The sequence below is a fragment of the Atractosteus spatula genome, chromosome 10, assembly GCF_055471065.1.
Source record: "Atractosteus spatula isolate fAtrSpa1 chromosome 10, fAtrSpa1.hap1, whole genome shotgun sequence".
In the NCBI taxonomy this organism is placed as follows: domain Eukaryota; kingdom Metazoa; phylum Chordata; class Actinopteri; order Semionotiformes; family Lepisosteidae; genus Atractosteus; species Atractosteus spatula.
In genome coordinates, this window is record NC_142715.1 from 29,366,309 (window position 1) to 29,383,645 (window position 17,337).

The 17,337-nt window shown below is 44.6% G+C and overlaps 1 protein-coding gene across 1 annotated transcript in view; it reads right to left on the minus strand.

The window, feature by feature from the left end:
- Positions 1–17,337, minus strand: part of LOC148827801 (scavenger receptor cysteine-rich type 1 protein M130-like) — a 446,693-nt gene that overhangs the window by 414,918 nt on the left and 14,438 nt on the right. Inside the window, exons 6-14 of the mRNA XM_088926381.1 lie at positions 17,109–17,336; positions 16,487–16,585; positions 11,959–12,273; positions 10,284–10,598; positions 9,344–9,672; positions 8,042–8,351; positions 7,295–7,612; positions 4,835–4,906; positions 4,298–4,612 (exon numbers count right to left, since the gene is read on the minus strand). Of these exons, the coding sequence (XP_088782507.1) occupies positions 4,298–4,612; positions 4,835–4,906; positions 7,295–7,612; positions 8,042–8,351; positions 9,344–9,672; positions 10,284–10,598; positions 11,959–12,273; positions 16,487–16,585; positions 17,109–17,336 (2,301 nt within the window). The remainder of the gene's footprint in view (positions 1–4,297; positions 4,613–4,834; positions 4,907–7,294; positions 7,613–8,041; positions 8,352–9,343; positions 9,673–10,283; positions 10,599–11,958; positions 12,274–16,486; positions 16,586–17,108; position 17,337) is intronic.

A 17,337-nucleotide genomic window follows, 5' to 3' on the forward strand; every position in this document is an offset into this window, starting at 1 on the left:
TGTGAACCTTTGTGAAACATCTAAAGAGGAGCTGGACACAGGCAGCAGAATAACCCAGAGAATAATCCAGACTCAGTGTGATGAGCTGTGTAGTGCACAGAGAGAGCCAGATTCATTGAGATTGGTGCAGGGTTTCTCTGTAGGACTGGACTGAAATGACTCACCTGAGAAGGCATCTGGGCTCTGAGGTACAGTTGCAGTATCATCATAGTACTCTGGAGCCTCTTCTTTCACAGAGGACATCAGCTCTCCTGAACCACACAGAGACAGGTTTACTGTTACATATCAGATTTAAAATACAGGAGACCTGGGAACCTGATTATATAATACATTTCAAATTAACTCTATTTTGTTTAAATTAAAATTGTGAATGACAACAGAGTAGCCTGTTTCAGAACAGAGAGCAATGGTGTGAATCGTTGTTAAATATCTGAAGAGGAGCTGGAGAATGGCAGCAGAATAACCCAGAGAATAATCCAGACCTATTCACTTCCATAATAAATATAAAACTATTACTAGATTTGGACTTATTTGGGCAGAGCGAAGATACTGAAGAGGAGCTGGACACTGGCAGCACAGTGACCCAGACTGATAGTTCAGAGCTGAGAGCATAGAGAGTCAGTTTAATGTGACCGTTGCTGAGTAACTGATAACTCTGTATTCTGAGGTTGAGATAAAAGAGAGAATAGAGAGAGTCAGACTCACTGGGTTTGGTGCAGGGTTTCTCTTTGGGACTGGACTGAAATAACCAACCTGACAAAGCGTCTGGACTCTGAGGTACGGTTACAGCATCATCATAGTGCTCTGGGATCTCTTCTTTCAGAGAGGTTATCGAGTCTCCTGAACCACACAGAGACACAGAGAATGTACACTTCAACTCTGACTTACTTCACCACAGTGCTGCAATCACTTTAAACACTGATGTTCATAAGAACTGCAGAGTAAAATGTGTTTTCCATGTAGTTATAGTGTAGGAAAAAATAACCGGTTCAGGGACGCCAAATATGTAATCATAGTGGCTCTCTGAAGGCACCAGTTCTGTAGGGTTTGGGCATTTACTGAGACAATTATTAATTGTAGCAGTAAATCACAAAGTTGATTCTTTTGATGGCTTTAGAATCCAACCAGGCGACATAACTCAAACAACGCACACACACAGGTACTAATACACGAGGATACATTTATTAATACATAGAATATGCATATAAACCTAACAGATCTTATCGAGAGGGTTATCAGAATACAAAAGGTATATATTCAATCAGTTACGAAGAGTTACACATCAAGAGGACATACGTTCAGTATATCATTCATTTAGACCGTTTCGTAAATGAACTTGGTTATAACTTCTACATTAGATACTCAAAACAAGTACATAACTCTTAGGAATTAAATTGATATCAACTGGTTGGGACAGCAATTGAATTCTCGAGCTGTAATGCATTGAAGTTGAATACTCATCCAATTTCTGGGGATTCAGATCTCCTGCAGGCTCAAAGAATCAGCTGCAGGCTTGTTGCTGTCCAATCCGCGCTCTCTGGCTGTGTGCCAGGCTGTGCTGTGCGGCTTGCAACGGTGCGCTGCTGATGCTCACTGACCGGTTAGTTAGTGTTGGCTTTAACTAGCACAGTTTGTGCACAGGAGAAAAGATGACTGTGGGTCCCAGCAAGTCAGGAAGAGGACCGGTTCGTTCCTGATGAAGACTAGTTCTGAATAGTGATTCAGCTGTCCACAGTTCCGACCTGTTGCTGGTTACTCTCTGGCAACCTCCACTCTAGACTCTTAGAACAAAGGAAAGTTCTGGCACTCGGACACACTGGCCGTTCCGTGGTTGTCCGGGCTGAGTCTCAGGATGGTCAGGAGGTGCGCTGCGAGAATGTCCTGCCCTTGGGAGCCTTCTGCTCCTGGGCCGTCCTGCCCTGGAATTCTCCTTTGAATTCCCTTTGGAACAGTCCACAGAATCCTCTCCAGAATCTTACTGAATCTGAATCTGAATCTCTCAGGCTCTCTGTGTTGCCTGTTTTTACCTGGAGGAACTTCAGCTCGTCGATTGGCTGAAAGTTCCATGGGCATCAGAGTCCCACGTGGGTTACTCGGCCCTACCAGTCCCTGATTGGTTGATTAAGGTGAGATATGAGTCACTTAGTCCTGACACTTAGTAATGCAGTCCAGATGTCCAACTGGCACTCCCTAGACAGATAGGCGCCAGTGGATGACCATTGATCATGATGGCCAGGCTTAGCTACTTGCATCCCCCTTTGGGAGCTGTCCTTATCAAAAGAAAACATCTTGCATGAATAGTTTCTCTGTGGCTGCACAACAGAGATGAACAGAGAAATGGGGCCTCATTTGGGAAAGCTCAGAAACACTTAATTCTGCCTTATTATTAAGCCTCGCCGCTACAATAGTAAAGTGTAATTCTAAATGCTTTGTGAGATAAAATTAAGACAAGACTCCAGGGTGAGTCTTATAAACAGCCATCAAGAGAATCTTTAATAATTAAGTCAGGATGTTGGTGTTAATATCTCATCTGAAAGGTGGTTTCTCCTGCCTTCAGTTTCCCAGTCATCATTCTGGGACAACGATCCTGAATTCTGCTCCTGAGGGAAATCGTAACTGTTGCATCAACACTAGTTAGAGCTGCATCCTAACTATTCCTTAAAGGTATCCTCTCCCTCTACTGATAAAGACTAGTTTTGTTTTGTCTTAGCCTCTGTGATCTGTTAAGATCAGGCCAGCATTAGGCAACACTAAAGAGCAGAGTTAATAAGGTGTCAAACAACGGAGGTTATATTTGTCAGATTCAGAATTTTCTACACAAGTTCTCTAGATTTCAGCCTGGTTTGGGATGAGAGTGAGTACTGGACTGAAGACACCCCCACTCACACACTGAGCCCCCTGACTCCATCTCCCCTCACCTGATACTGGGTCTCCCTCACTGTCCTCCACATCATCGTATCCTGAGGGCAGCTCGTCAGAGAGGAATCTCCCTGTGAACAGGAGGACAGATCAGTAATACCTGGACTCAGACAGCAGGCTCACTGTCCTCTACTGGCTGTTCCCACTGTGTGAGAAGCCAGAGTGTGAAAAGTAACATAGAGTTTGTTTTTAGATCAGGGACAGTGCTGTGCTGATTTTCGTTACTCATGTTAACATACCTCTTGAGAAAGAAACCACTATCTGAAACCAGTGTGGTGAGATATTCTACAAGTGTAAGTCCTCAAATCTTCCTCAGATGGTGGTGACCAATCACACCCTCTGTACACTCTCTCCACTCACCTCTCCTGGGGGCGCTGTAGGTTCGCTCTCTGGCCGGTTTGTGCTCTATTTCCTCATAAACAGCATCATGATAGGGGGTGTGTGCTCCCTTAGAAAGGGCTGTGTTAGGAAACAAACACTCAGGGTTAACATGCAGTGAGGGGAATATAAGGTATTTAATTGGGTGCTAAACCTTTTCTTGGGCATCTGTGCACATAAATATTATAATTATACACATCTGCAAATTTCTACAGATCTCCATCTTAGAGTAAAATCCACATATCAGTTTCATGTGAGTGATAGTAGTGACCACCAGAGGTCACTAGTTCCCTCCCTACCTTTCCTCAGCTTCCTGTTATGGATCAGCTGCCACACTAACAGGGCCAGCACCACAAAAAGCAGAGCCCCCAGTGGCAGGAGGACCGGGAGTGAGATGGAGAGGCCTCCCAGCTGCTGTGTCTGGGGTGTTGTCCTGGTGCTGCCTGAAGGAGAGGGACACAGATCAGAAAATGATCTTCTGTGTCTTAATCTTCAGTCTCAGTAGTGATCTCATCTAGACAGAGATTAGAAACTGGAGAATTTACCTGTTTCCACAGAAGAAGTGCTGGTGGAAGTAGGAAGAGCTATAATAGAAGATAAAATGTTTTTTGATGAGGAGATTCACAATAATTCTCTTTATTTCTTGACAAAAATGAAACAGAGAGGCTACAGTTTATAGAGAGCAGTACTTCTGAAAACCATGCAGTTTGCCAGCAGCATCATTTAGACAAACCAAAATGTCTCTTATTCCCTTCAACTTCAATTCCCTATTCAACTGCATTACCTGTTGTCACTGGATGACTTTGAGATCCCCAACCTGAAAAAAAAAGGAGAAGGGATGGGTCGAGATTCAGAGAGTATTTAATAGCCATAAGGACTCATACTAATTGTATTTCTAATAGGCAGAATTTGTGTTGGATTCTTCATTATTATTTACATCTGTATTCCTGTACTGAGAGCAGCCCTGAACACGCTGGGAGCTCCAGCTGCTCCCACTCACCTGTACAGGTGACCCCAGCGTCCTCCTTGTGCAGACAGTTGCTCTGTCCCAGGGGAGGGTGCCAACAGTCCCACAAGTGAAGCTCACTGCCCCTGCAGTTCACCTTGTCCAGCCAGACGGTGCCATTCCCTGGTCCGAATGATGCGTTTCCCACTGCACTCACTGCATCTCCACAGCCCAGCTGTCTGCAGACCACCTGGGCATCCTGCAGGTCCCAGGAGTCATCACAGACTGTCCCCCAGGAGCCATTGTTATAAACCTCCACCCTCCCAGAGCAGTCACCTTCTCCTCCGACCAGCCTGAGGGGCCAGTAGTCTAGAGAACAAAACAAATCTGATTAACAGACACAGAGATACAAACCCAACCAGCCTGAGGGGCCAGTAGTCTAGAGATTGGTTTGACACATCTTATCAACATCAAAGCAAAATATATATCAGCTACTGTCTGGTTTAGTGCGCTGACTGTATTTGTTATTTGTGAAAAAAATGTAAGAACTGATTTATTTTATCAACATACAGATACATTTTGTAAACTCACTTGAACATGTGTCCTGGCCTGAGGCTGTGGAACAGGATTTGAAACTCCGGGGCACAGACTTCTTCTCTTCATCTAAAAGAAGGAAAACCCTGTTAATTTAAGATTAATAACCTTTATACTGGACATGATGACATTAAGGAACAAGTAATAGGTTTATTAGGCTGCTCCCACCTGAACTATGATGACATTAATGAGTATCATGTCTGAGTATGAGAGTATGTTAGCTGCAAGTATGAGTACTCATGCAGTCATTACATCTTCTTTTGTCTTTCGTATTATATATTTTTTTACTTTCATTTTTTAATGTGTTGTACGGATTCTGTATATAACACATATTACTTGCTTCTTGAAAATGCTGTGACTGCCAGATCTAAAACAATAAAATAGGAAAACTGTGTGTAGGTCTGAAGACATTTGTAAGGCATATTGCTTGGTAAACTGCTGGATTTAAAGTTCCATACACTCTGGGATTAGGGATTAGAAACACTAGAATCTGCTCATAAAACTAACATTCAGCACTTTTTGACAGCTCACCTTATTTCTTAATTAGCAGATTGTTTATTCTTTTAAACTGGAAATAATCAGTAATGGATAAGACTAAACTAACATTGTGTGACTCAAAATAAACACCACATATACAGAACATTATTTGCTAGGGAAAAGCAATATAAAATCAGCAATAAATTCACTTATACAACTATTGCTATTGCTCTCTGGCAACAGTTACCGGTTGTTTACAGATCAAACATTTTGGCATCATTTCTCTTCAATGAGTCACTCTTGGTGTTATGATAACAACGAAGAGCGACTCCGCCCAGAAACAACTAAGCCTAGCCAGCAACTGTTTTTTGAGCGGAGACAAACATTTCCCTCTTAGACTTGCTTATATCGTTTTCAACATGTTCAAACACATTCAATCCCCTTTTTTTTAGGCAAACAGAGCGTCTGTTCGCGGTCATTTCTGGGATAACGCGACAGGAACGGAGACATGTTACGAGCTTTGCATGTGGTAGAGCTGTGCATTTAACGGGGCTCGGTGTGTTGCAATGTCATTAAAATAAATCATGTCATGCCTCTCTGCTGTATGGACGCAGTCCATCCTCAGCTTCACCTGGTATCTGCATGAAAAAATCCCCCCAATGTTGATCCCAATGTTTCTGCAGAGATCAAGAACAAGGGGCAGATTCCTTGTTTACGCATCGCGAATCCTTAATCCTTTTTCTTTGAAATCCAGCACGGAAATGACAGAACAACTAGCTTGATTAACTAACCAAAAAAAAGTCGCCTACTAAATAACTACAGCTCATCTGTATTCAAAACAGGTCTCCATGTCGACCACTGTAATAAACAGCATACGGCCACACAGCGACGGTTTGGAGCCAAGCCAAATAATGCTGAAACAGCACAGCTGCAGCGATGTCTGGGGAAAAAGGTAAGAGATACCAGATCGCCTTTCACGTCTGTTGGGCTGTGTCCAGTTTATTACTGTGGAGAGTAATAGTTGTAACAATAGATGGTGTGAGAGAAATCTAGCCCTGACATCAGGTTCCTATGCCAGCAGCCATATCACCCTGCAACTCACCACTGGCAGCCCCCCCCCCCCCCCCACTGAAACTCAGCAGGTGTGAGCCTGGTCAGTACCTGGATGGGAGATCCCTGGGAAAAACTAAGGTTGCTGCTAGAAGAGGTGTTAGTGGGGCTAGCAGGGGATGCTCATCCTGCGGTTTATGTGGGTCCTAATGCCCCAGAATAGTGACGGGGACACTATACTGTAAAAAGGTGCCGTCCTTCGGACGAGACGTAAAACCGAGGTCCTGACTCTCTGTGGTCATTAAAAATCCCAAGGGGTTTCTCGAAAAGAGTATTGATGTATCCCCGGCGTCCTGGCCAAATTTCCCATTGGCCCATACCAATCATGGCCTCCTAATAATCCCCATCTATGAATTGGCTTCATTACTCTGCTCTCCTCCCCACTGATAGCTGGTGTGTGGTGAGTGTTCTGGCGCACTTTGGCTGCCGTCGCATCGTCCAGGTGGATGCTGCACATTGGTGGTGGTGGAGGGGAGTCCCCATTACCTGTAAAGTGCTTTGAGTGGAGTGTCCAGAAAAGCACTATATAAGTGTAAGCATTTATTATAATTATAATTTATTATAATTAAGACATTTAAAATTCTCTTGAACCTCAATGTATTTTATCTGTTTTTTCTTTGATAATAATGACAGGCATGTTAGTCTGATTGTAATAAAAGCCACTAGGAACAGTTTTTGTGAAACTAATCAATTATCGACGTATTTAGGTGTCAATGTTTTACCCACCATTTTTGTGTGAAGACAGATTTATGTCAAATTAGCTTCTGAGCCATCCCACCATAATCTTAACCTTCAACGTCTTACTGTCCAACACAGGCTGTGGACAAAAACAGTGAAACACTGGGCTATCTATTTAATTTATCAGTCATGATCTGGAGTCCTTACCTGAGCAGGTGATCAGAGCCACTTCAGAGTCTGTGCACTGGTTCTGGTTCCAGGCAGAGGAGGGGCAGTGCCACAGCGTGGAGTCGTGAGGGCGACATTTAAATTCATCAACCCAGTGAGGAGCGGAGTCCCGTCTGGGGCGAGATTCAACAACACGCCCACTCTTCCCACAGTTCAGCTCCTGACAGATCAGACTCACTGTGTCCTCACTCATGCTATTCAAGCACACGTTGCCCCAGGTGCCATTGTAGAACACCTCCAGCTGACCAGAACAGCCCTCGGCCAGTCGCAGCTCCTTGAACTCTGACGACACACAAGTGGACAGACTGAGAAAACCCTGCTCTGAACTGACACAGACTTCTAGATTAAAGACCTTGGATAGAAACAGTGTGTCTGCTACCTCTATCGTGACACTAGAGGATTTCATGATTTTTTTCTCCAGATCAAATTAATGGAATGGAATGTTCTTTTTCAATAGAAACCAAAACATTGGTGACTTTTTTTAAAACAATGTCAGCATCAGTCTGGCACTAGTATAACTTTTTTCTGTAAATTACAATCCTAATTGAGAATCTCTGGATTATTATGTCAAGCACCCTATTGCTATAACAGTAACAGTTATTTTCACATTACTGTCCCTGTTCTTGTCTCGACCAGGAGATACTGTACAATACTCCTGGTAGTTAACACTCTACTGTATGAAAACGTCATGGTGTGATATGAGTCCTGTACCTGAACACACCACTCCCACATCCTCCTTGTGTCCACAGTCATGTTGTCCCCACCCTGCTGAGGGACACTCCTCCAGAGACGACTCGTTCCCCAGACAGCCCACCTCATCCAGCCAGATGGGTCCAGTTCCCTGGCTGAAGGAGGCCGGCACTGGGGCACTGAGGGCCGTCCCACACTGGAGCTGCCTGCACACCACCTGAGAGTCTGCCAGGTCCCAGGAGTCATCGCAGACTGTCCCCCAGGAGCCATTGTGATAAACCTCCAGCCTCCCAGCACAGTCACCTCCTGCCCCAACCAGCCTGAGGGAGCGCTGGGCTGGGAAAAAGACAATACCCAGTGATATAAACACATATACAGCATATATAAACATTACTGACAGTTGGTCTAGGAGCAGAGAGTCAGAGGTAAGTGGCCAGTGGTCAGAGGTCAATGCAGTACTAAGAGATCACTGTGACCTCTAGTAGGAGATAATTTGCTGAACATCAGCTAATGGGCAGCAGATGCAGTGCAAGCAGCTTTTACGTCCTGCTGCCTGACTGTGTGTGTTAGAGAGGTTGAAAGGGACAGTGTTGAAAAACTCCACACACACCTGTTGCCTCACAGAGCCACAGTCTGAGATGAGTAACAGAGATGCCAACACACACTGAGAGCCCTGGAGATACAGAACAAGGACCAGTTCATACCTGGTGTTACTGATGAAGGAAGAGAGGAAGATGGGATACCTATCAAACACACAGAGAGAGAAAGCGGAGTGTGAGCTGTGTGTGAGAGGAGCAATTTAACACCAGCAATGAAACTATAATTAAAACAGCACAGACTATTGACAAAATCATTCTCACTTTACCATTTCCAAGTGAATCGTTGCTACTTTTGGAGTCTGTGAAAGAGAAGGAAGGAGCTCATTACTGTCCACAGGATTAATCTTTCACCAGTGGAGTGTCAGTTGTGTGTGTGGCACAAAAATAACTTTTATTAACCTTGAGCTCTGGATTCTCACTTTCTCTGTTGTGCAGTACCCTGCTTACTTATGCTCTGGGTTAATTAATGGATTAATTGCAGATATCAGGCAATTACATTTAATATTATATATATATAATTACAGTATACTGAGTTCCAGGACATTCTTTCATCGGTGATCTGAATAACAAATATACATGTGATTTTTACTGTATTTTTAGTGAAAATACACTGAAATGCATTAACAAATAACATTTGGGCATCTGGCTGTATGTAACAGAGCAGTTATTCAGTCAGTCATGAAGACAGTGTGCTGCTGTGTGTAAACACATGATTTTTAAAAACTTGATTCTCACCAGAGCAGATTACTCCTGCGTCCTGTCCATGAGAGCACTCTGCTCTCCCCCAAGAAGAGACAGTGCAGTGTGAGAGATGGCTTTCATTGCCCCGGCACTCAAACACATCAGCCCATACTAGTCCAGTGCCCTGTCCAAACCAGGCCTGTCCTGGAGCTGCTACAGCCTCCCCGCAGCCCAGCTGTTGGCAGAGAGCCCTGGCGTCTCTCAGGTCCCAGTACTGGTCACACACTGTCCCCGAGTCCCTGGAGAGCCACTGTAACTCCACTCGGCCAGAGCAGGAATCTGAGCCATTCACCAGCTTGTACCCTGTGTATCCTGCACACCGGACAAAGGGAGAGAGAGTGGACACAGTGTCATAACACAACAAAATCCTGCAACATCTAGCAGTTATCCTCAACTCACCTTCAAGTATACAGTAAACCCTCAACATAATACCACTGATGAATGGAACTCTAGAGCTCTTCACTGAATAAATCCACAGTACTGACTCAGACTCAGAGTTATACTAACACTGATGAATGAGGCTTATACAGCTGTTTACTGATTAAACAGCTGTGTGAATTCAAGGGCAGAACAGAGCAGGTCCAAGTTATATTTGTTATTTCTGTTTTTCTTTTAGAGAACAAATCTAAACCATTTTACATATACTGTAATTACCATAACTCAGCCTTAATTTTACACTTCAAGAAAAAAAACTGGATGAGACACTCAGAGCCCCTGTATCAAAAGACACAGGGCTGCTGCCCCTGCTGTATTGACATTGAGTCAGGGGAGGGGTTATAGAGCAAAGACTGCTCGGAAGGACATGCTGCAGATTTATGTTGCAGTGAGCAGGTGACTGGCAGGAGTTGAGTGTTGTCTTTCCTAAACTTCTCTTATTTTAATTAGGAACTACATTTAAATGGAATCAATTATCCTGCTCTTACCAAAACATACCAGTCCCACGTCATTCTCATGTGTGCAGTTCTGTGATGTTGTTGATGACTTTGGACAGGAGAAAATCTGAGATTCGTTGCCCAGGCACTGGAGCTTCTCTGTCCAGACCTGTCCCCCCCCTTTCCCAAAATGAGCCCCCTTCAGCACCTGTGAGGGAACCCCACAGTCCAGCTGTCGACAGACAACTTCTGCGTCCTGCCAGTCAAAGTCAGAGTCACACACTGAGCCCCAGGTCTCTCCGTGCTGCACTTCCACTCTTCCAGAGCAGAGATTACTGCCTCCAACTAGCCTGACCCCTCGATGAGCTGGAATATCAGAACAAAGAAACAGATCACTGTCCCTGACCAGCCTGATCCCTTACACTCTAGAAAAAAAGACCAAGACTGTCACAGCCTGGCACTACTGCAGCAGGACTGTCTGACCTGGACACTAACAGACACTCTGGACAAGACCAGGACTGTCACAGCCAGGCACTACTGAAGCAGGACTGACTGACCTGGGCACTGACAGAAAATGTGGACCTGACCGGGATTGTGTTTTTTTTCACATGAAAGCAGATCTCAGTTAAAGACACACTGTAATTTAATTCAGTGCTATTTACACACACCTGGGTCTAGCAGTCAGATGGCTATAGTGCATTGTAAGAAAATTCAGGAACATCAGATCCCCATAGAGGCCTTTAAAGGCTCTTTATGTGCCAATCTTTAAACTTTAATTCCTCATCATGAGTATGGTTCAGTATAACCCAACCTATTTTCCAATATGACAGAGGAGGTAAGAGGTTAAATGTCCAATCTTCAATAGCAAAATCATTGAACAACTGGACTGAGCCAACAGAACTTGATCTTGTTCATTTCTATTTATATACAATTTAGTATTGAGAGCTCATTGCACATATCATTTCTGGGCTCATTTGTATTAGACTAAAACACACCTTAAACTGACCAGATCACTGACACTGACACTGAAACACCATTAAAACACACCTGATATTAACCAGATACACTGACACCTGGAGAGAAGGCAATTCACCCCACAGTACAACAGTACCCTCTTCAGTGTTAAAACACTAAGGGCAGACAGAGAACTAAATATAGACTCACTGACCACAGTCTGGCTGTTTAAACTGACTGATACCCAATGTCCAGGGCAGACAAGGTGAACTACAGACTCAGAATGATAGAGACAGAGACACTTCCAGTTATCCTGCTGTATAAACACATGTATGAGAAAGAAGAGTTTTCCCAAACTGAAGAGTCATGTGCTGAATTTACACTTTGTCCTTCATATAGTAATGGAATATAATGATCAGTAACTTATATCTTATTTAAGACATATATTTATTGCTTATATTTATAAATACTATATAATTTGTGTTTTATAAGATTTATTTTAATGTTTATTTAGAATAGTAGACAGTTAGAGATTGGAAAGAATAACTGAAGGGGAAAATTAAGTGAGAGTTGGTTGATGATTTATATGGTTTGGATTTATAAATAAAGGCACACAGTGACAGTGTGGAGTGTTCTCAGTGAGCAGGTCTCAGCAGACAGGAGCAGTGGGAATGGGAGGATGGACAGATGGATCATGATGATGGACTCTAGATCAGTGAAGGAGTTTTAATTGTCTCAGTGCTGGAGACTGGAGACAGTCTGTGTCTCCTACCTGAACACTTCACTCCAGCATCAGTGTCATGAGAAAGGGCATAGTGTTTCACTTCAGTGTTTCTGCAGTGCCTCAGCGCAGACTCTGAACCTCTGCAGGAGACCAAGCCCAGCAGGAGTGATCCAGACCCTGGTCCGAAGTGAGATCCTCCTGGTGCTGAAAGAGCAGATCCACAGCCCAGCTGTCTGCACACCACTGCAGCATCTTTGAGATCCCAGATAAAACTGCGAACTGCCCCCCACTCTCCTTTATAGTGAATCTCCACTGTCCCCTCACAGGGACTGACACCATTAACCAGCCTCACATCAGCACTGTCTGTAGAGAGAGAGAGAAAAGTATCATTACCATGTGTATAGGATATTTTGTATATTTACACTGCACAAGCTCAAAATATGTCAGACATTTAAATTTTCTTTTTTTCTTCAGAAAGTCTAATATAACTTCAGATTCTCGATCTGTGTGAGATAGTAGATGTCACGGATGTCTGAAAAAGAGGACAAACCGTGGAGAGGCAGGAGAGAGGAAAAGACCCTATGTGAAGCAACGAGACATAGAGTTAGCCCAGGCTCAGCAGTTCAGGAGTTGTATAGAAACTTATGCCCTCAGGCAGCGGACGTGTGGCGACCTGGTGCTAGGCGGGTTTCAGGACATCCGAACGTCAATGCTGAGCGAAGCAGAATAAGTGACCCAGAAAGATATAGCCCCAGAGAGAGAGATTCCGGAAGCAGAGCAAAGCACAGGAAACCAGGGACAGGACAGAGCAGAAGCACCCTCTGGCTACAGTAGATAATCTACTAGCATAGCGACTATGGGAGGGGAGAGATTCTGGAGAGTCTAGCAGCACAGTGACTGTGTCATGTAACACCAGGCTACAGGAGGTAGGACCCTGTGCGTGGCAATTCATGTATCTGTGGTTCAGTGCCGAAACGAGGGAAGAAGACATGGTCTAGGAGGTCAAAAAGCCGGGAAGGTTCTGAGAGCCGAAGGTACAAAAACGGGAGGTGAAGTCATAGTCAAGAACGAGCGAAGAGTCTAATTGCTCGGAGAGTAGAAATCATAAGACTAGGACTGGGAACATACAAATACGGAGCTCAGGGAGGAGACCTCAATCGAGAGCGAGGAAAAAAAGACAAGTGAGGGTTTAAGTAGTGCTGAGTTAATTGGTGCGTGGGCTTTTAGGGAGAGTAGAGCTCGTGGAAATGTGGGAGCGCTTGCATGCCTGCGTGCGATTCATGACAGACTGTGTGTGAGATACTGGAGTCAAGCAGCACAGTAACTGTGTGTGAGATACTGGTGAGTCTAGCAGCACAGTGATTGTGTGTGAGATACTGGAGAGTCTAGCAGCACAGTGATTGTGTGTGAGATACTGGAGAGTCTAGCAGCACAGTGACTGTGTGTGAGATTCAGGAGAGTCTAGCAGCACAGTGACTGTGTGTGAGACACTGGAGAGTCTAGCAGCACAGTGACTGTGTGTGAGACACTGGAGAGTCTAGCAGCACAGTGACTGTGTGTGAGATACTGGAGAGTCAAGCAGCACAGTGACTGTGTGAGATACTGGAGAGTCTAGCAGCACAGTGACTGTGTGTGAGATACTGGAGAGTCTACCACACAGTGACTGTGTGTGAGATACTGGAGAGTCTAGCAGCACAGTGACTGTGTGTGAGATACTGGAGAGTCTAGCAGCACAGTGTGTGTGAGATACTGGAGAGTCTAGCACACAGTGACTGTGTGTGAGATACTGGAGAGTCTACCAGCACAGTGACTGTGTGTGAGATACTGGAGAGTCTAGCAGCACAGTGACTGTGTGTGAGATACTGGAGAGTCTAGCAGCACAGTGACTGTGTGTGAGACACTGGAGAGTCTAGCAGCACAGTGACTGTGTGAGATACTGGTGAGTCTAGCAGCACAGTGACTGTGTGTGATATACTGGAGAGTCTAGCAGTACAGTGACTGTGTGTGAGACACTGGAGAGTCTAGCAGCACAGTGACTGTGTGTGAGATACTGGAGAGTCTAGCACACAGTGACTGTGTGTGAGACACTGGAGAGTCTAGCAGCACAGTGACTGTGTGTGAGATACTGGAGAGTCTAGCACACAGTGACTGTTTGAGATACTGGAGAGTCTAGCAGCACAGTGACTGTGTGTGAGATACTGGAGAGTCTAGCAGCACAGTGACTGTGTGTAAGATACTGGAGAGTCTAGCAGCACAGTGACTGTGTGTGAGATACTGGAGAGTCTAGCAGCACAGTGACTGTGTGTGAGACACTGGAGAGTCTAGCAGCACAGTGACTGTGTGTGAGATACTGGAGAGTCTAGCAGCACAGTGACTGTGTGTGAGATACTGGAGAGTCTAGCAGCACAGTGACTGTGTGTGAGACACTGGAGAGTCTAGCAGCACAGTGACTGTGTGTGAGATACTGGAGAGTCTAGCAGCACAGTGACTGTGTGTGAGATACTGGAGAGTCTAGCAGCACAGTGAGTGTGTGTGAGATACTGGAGAGTCTAGCAGCACAGTGAGTGTGTGTGAGATACTGGAGAGTCTAGCAGCACAGTGATTGTGTGTGAGATACTGGAGAGTCAAGCAGCACAGTGACTGTGTGTGAGATACTGGAGAGTCTAGCAGCACAGTGACTGTGTGTGAGATACTGGAGAGTCTAGCACACAGTGACTGTGTGTGAGATACTGGAGAGTCTAGCACACAGTGACTGTGTGTGAGATACTGGAGAGTCAAGCAGCACAGTGACTGTGTGTGAGATACTGGAGAGTGTAGCAGCACAGTGACTGTGTGTGAGATACTGGAGAGTCTAGCAGCACAGTGACTGTGTGTGAGATACTGGAGAGTCTAGCAGCACAGTGAGTGTGAGTGAGATACTGGAGTGTCTAGCAGCACAGTGACTGTGTGTGAGATACTGGAGAGTCTAGCACACAGTGACTGTGTGTGAGATACTGAATAGTCTAGCAGCACAGTGACTGTGTGTGAGATACTGGAGAGTCTAGCACACAGTGACTGTGTGTGAGATACTGGAGAGTCTAGCACACAGTGACTGTGTGTGAGATACTGGAGAGTCTAGCAGCACAGTGACTGTGTGTGAGATACTGGAGAGTCTAGCACACAGTGACTGTGTGTGAGATACTGGAGAGTCAAGCAGCACAGTGACTGTGTGTGAGATACTGGAGAGTCAAGCAGCACAGTGACTGTGTGTGAGACACTGGAGAGTCTAGCAGCACAGTGACTGTGTGTGAGATACTGGAGAGTCTAGCACACAGTGACTGTGTGTGAGATTCAGGAGAGTCTAACAGCACAGTGACTGTGTGTGAGATACTGGAGAGTCTAGCAGCACAGTGACTGTGTGTGATATACTGGAGAGTCTAGCACACAGTGACTGTGTGTGAGATACTGGAGAGTCTAGCAGCACAGTGACTGTGTGTGATATACTGGAGAGTCTAGCAGCACAGTGACTGTGTGTGAGATACTGGAGAGTCAAGCAGCACAGTGACTGTGTGTGAGATACTGGAGAGTAAATAGCTTTGTGATATGAGTAGACTGAGCAGTAATCTGGATCAGGTTAGAGATTTAAACAGTAATGAGTCACCTTAGTCTGAATAGTGTGCTTTGAAAATGAGAGATTCTCAGTAGTAATTCATCTTCAGTGTGCAGTATGTGATATTGCTTCCATTATACATCAAAACACATTAACATGTTTTTTACAGTTATACAGTATTTTCTCAGAAAACATCAAATATATCAATACTTTGCTTTTAGCCTTTACTTGCCAGGATTATAATACTAAGTTCATACACTGTACATTCCTTACGTTTAAATTGTGTTTATTTTTTTTCTGCTTATTCACTGTGTTGTGAAGTTGTTCTGAGACATTCTGATTAATAATTATAAATTGAAGCCCTAGAAAAATTGGTAGGATAACATTATACACCCTTTAGTAAAAGCAATTGTAAAGTTGTGCTGATGTAACTATTTGCCTTCCAAATTACACAACATGTCAGATGTTTTCTTGATATGTGTTAAATTAATGTGATTCTTATGATTTCAAACTAAGTTAGTTGTGATTCAGTATATTGTGTGAAAAAAGCCTCCTAATAGTCTAAATTTATTATTTTGGAGAATAGGTTGGTTGACTGGGTTTTGGAAAGAAGGGGGGTCTTTATAGGAGATGTTTAGGGTTTGAGGTGAATTTTTACCCTTTGTAATTCTTTTTAAAAAGAGGGCAAGATGTCGAAGTTGGAGTGAGAACTGTGATTCTCACTGAAGAGAGGAAAGGATGCCAAAGAAGTCAGCCTGAGAAAATCTCTCCAGGAAAGTTTTTACAGAAGGACCTGTGTGTTTCGGTAGAGAATGTGAATTGTTTAATTATGCCCACTTTTATTTTCACTTTTGTCTGTCTGCTTTACTCAGACCTCTTGGCTCCAGTCTCCTTCTACCAGGTCAGTGCAGCAGGTATCAAAATATATGTATTTAGTTAAACTAATAAAAAAAGATCAAAACATCAAATAGACCAAGTGGCTCCTACCTGAGCAAATCAGGGACACTTCCTGCCCATCACTACAGTTGACTGTCTGTGGAGAACTGCAGTTCACCAGATGAGTCTCATCCCCAGAGCACTGAATACCTGTCAGACACACAACACTGTCACTGTCCCATACAGAGAGGAGTTATAGGCTTGTACTACAGAGCACTGAATAGCTGTCAGACACACAACACTGTCACCTGTCCCATACAGAGAGGAGTTATAGGCTTGTACTACAGAGCACTGAATAGCTGTCAGACACACAACACTGTCACTGTCCCATACAGAGAGGAGTTATAGGCTTGTACTACAGAGCACTGAATAGCTGTCAGACACACAACACTGTCACCTGTCCCATACAGAGAGGAGTTATAGGCTTGTACTACAGAGCACTGAATAGCTGTCAGACACACAACACTGTCACCTGTCCCATAAAGAGAGGAGTTATAGGCTTGTACTACAGAGCACTGAATAGCTGTCAGACACACAACACTGCCACCTGTCCCATACAGAGAGGAGTTATAGGCTTGTACTACAGAGCACTGAATACCTGTCAGACACACAACACTGTCACCTGTCCCATACAGAGACGAGTTATAGACTTGTCCTACAGAGCACTGAATACCTGTTAGACACAGTGCACTGTCGCCTGTCTCATACACAGAGGAGTGGTATATTTGCACCAGTGAGCCACAGCCCAGCTGTCTGCAGACCACAGAGGCCTCTCTGTAGCCCCAGGAGTGCTGGAGGAGTCTCCCCCAGGTGCTGTTGTAGTGAACCTCCACCCGGCCATCACAGTGACTCTCTCCTCCTGACAGCCGGACTCCACCATCTAGAGCTGAGAGGAAGGAATC